General features: G+C 51.0%; 2 protein-coding genes across 3 annotated transcripts in view; one reads left to right on the top strand and one right to left on the bottom strand.

Moving 5' to 3' along the window:
- LOC116101817 (CD177 antigen-like) overlaps positions 1-2180 on the top strand; it is a 56987-nt gene that overhangs the window by 13145 nt on the left and 41662 nt on the right. The gene's annotated exons all lie outside the window — the stretch shown is intronic.
- The window catches only part of LOC116101815 (CD177 antigen-like), a 5701-nt gene continuing 3604 nt past the window's right edge, over positions 84-2180 (bottom strand). Inside the window, exons 3-6 of the mRNA XM_031385676.1 lie at positions 1925-2068; positions 944-1126; positions 723-854; positions 84-418 (exon numbers count right to left, since the gene is read on the bottom strand). Coding sequence (XP_031241536.1) covers positions 192-418; positions 723-854; positions 944-1126; positions 1925-2068 — 686 coding nt within the window. The 3' untranslated portion in view covers positions 84-191. The remainder of the gene's footprint in view (positions 419-722; positions 855-943; positions 1127-1924; positions 2069-2180) is intronic.

Raw genomic sequence — 2180 nt, 5'->3', positions numbered from 1 at the left:
TCTGCTCTGGAGCCAGGTGAGTTCAGTGGCTCCTATATCTAAACATGAGGAGGCAGAGGTGTGTGGGTAAGGGATGAGGGCACCAAAAAGCACAGGCTGACAGTGCCCAGTGTCAGGTCTTTGGGTTATGAAGTGAGAGGAGGGCTGGGTATGGGTGGCCAAGAGGGATTAAAAATGGCCGGGAAATGGGTTCAGGAGAGAGGACAGATCTCTGTAGACAACAGGCTGAGAAGGGCCCTGAGCCCTAACATCCAGGCCAGGAGGGTGCTCCGGACAAGTACATGTGAGGATGAACTGCTGGTATTTAACTCAAGGGTTTCTCTTATACCGATGGTCCCAATTGAACTTTGGTTGTTCAATAAGAATGTGTAAGATGAGTTCAGGCATCCGAAAATGCTAAAAAAGGTACTGAGGCTACCTAGAAGATAAAGATCAAGTCAGGGGCAAGGGACAGGAGGCATAATTCAGGAAAGCTTTTTTAAAAATTCATACCCAAGAGTCCAGGCTCCAGCCCTCCCACACTGGACTCACAAGTCTTGGTCCAGGAGGAGGGCCCCTCCCTCACACCCAGGGTTATACTCTCCAGCCACACTCCCTCTGCAATAGCAGTCCAGGCCTCTGCACACCTCCCTCAGAACCAGAGGTCCTCATCCCTCCTCCTAAGCAAGTGGAGTCATGGCCACAGTCTCCCTCATGCTGGGGATGCCGCCTTCATCCCTTACCTCCCTGAATTCCCAAGGCGCTGGCATAGCATTTAGTGTCCTTAGGGCAGAAGGTAATGTTGGCGTTGAAATCGCAAGATCCTCTAAAATCCAAGCAGATGGGACACTTGGTCATTCCTGGCTCATCATAGGCTGAGGAGAGAGAAAGAGGGGCTATAGGGTATGCTCTCAGCAGCAGCTACAGGCTGTTCCCTCAAGTGCTGGGTGCCAGGGTCACATACCTGAAAGTAACAGGTTGTCAAGTAGGACATTGGTGCTAGTAGCCCTGTTGCACTTGTTAGTGTCACAGTAGTGGACATAAGAGGCAGCCACTATTCCAGGTCCAGCAGAAAACATGTGAACATTTTTGGTCTTATTAGGAGCCCTGCTGACGCCTTTGCTTCCCAGTATGAGAGATTTTTTGCCTAGAGGCATAAAAGAGTGAAATCAAGGCACAGAAGGAAAAGATGGAGAGAACTGGATACCCAGATCTTGGGTCCCTTGATTCATCCATTAAAGACAGTACAATCCTCAGGGACAGCAGGACAGATCATGATCTCAGTCTGCCACAGGCTGAAGTCCAAACCTGGCTCTCTCTGCTCTGCCCCTTGAAGACCATGTTACCTGGCCCCTCCACACAGTCTCCCCTGAGCCCATGCACCATGCTGCAGCCTCACCCTGATCAGCATCTCTTCTACCCTGCTGGGTTTCTCTCTACACTCTGCCCTCCAGACCACACTTGGCTCCCTGTGCTCTGCTTCTCTCTCCTTCCCACTTCCCTGTAGAGCTGCAGGACTCAGGCTTAGCACAACCCAACGCAGGCACTCAGCATCCTCTTTCCCTCATCCCCTCGTTCCCTCTCCCTCCTTTTCCCCCCCCCTATTTCTTCATTCTTCCTAGGCCTGCAGTCTCCTCTAGTCCAGGCTGCTTCTTACCTCCATATGTTGCTATAGATGAAGTTGACTGTCCCCATCCACAGCCCCATGCTGGCATTACAGGCACACAGCACCACACCCAGTTCATGTGATATAAGGGTTCAGGCCCAGGGTTTCCCTCTAATCAGCATAGATCTTCCTTATATACCCTCATCACAGGAGAACAAGACACATAGACAAGAGATCCCAGGCTTCAGGGAAGCTGGGAATTCTTGAGGGAATAGAATCCAAGACAGGGCTGGGACTGGCCCAGTGTGCAACTGTGTCCTTCCAGCTCAGACCACGCACCTACATCTATGAGCAGGAGTGTCTCCTGACACATCACTGTATCATCTGTCTCTGACACAGTCGTATTTACGATCCATTCAATTGCAGCTTTACTGAAGTTTTGGCCAAGCTTCACCATGGATCCATCCTGACAGATCAGAGTGTCTGTGGAGAGGAAAATCCAGGGTTTATGAGAGTCAGGTAGCACAACCATGCCTGTGCCTACAGTTTGTGTGTTAGGGGAGAACATAACATCCTGAAGCACACTCCCTGTGCC

The sequence above is a fragment of the Mastomys coucha genome, unplaced genomic scaffold, assembly GCF_008632895.1.
Source record: "Mastomys coucha isolate ucsf_1 unplaced genomic scaffold, UCSF_Mcou_1 pScaffold21, whole genome shotgun sequence".
Lineage (NCBI taxonomy): Eukaryota > Metazoa > Chordata > Mammalia > Rodentia > Muridae > Mastomys > Mastomys coucha.
Note: the sequence above shows the minus strand (reverse complement) of the source record. Positions and strands in the feature narration are given on the sequence as shown.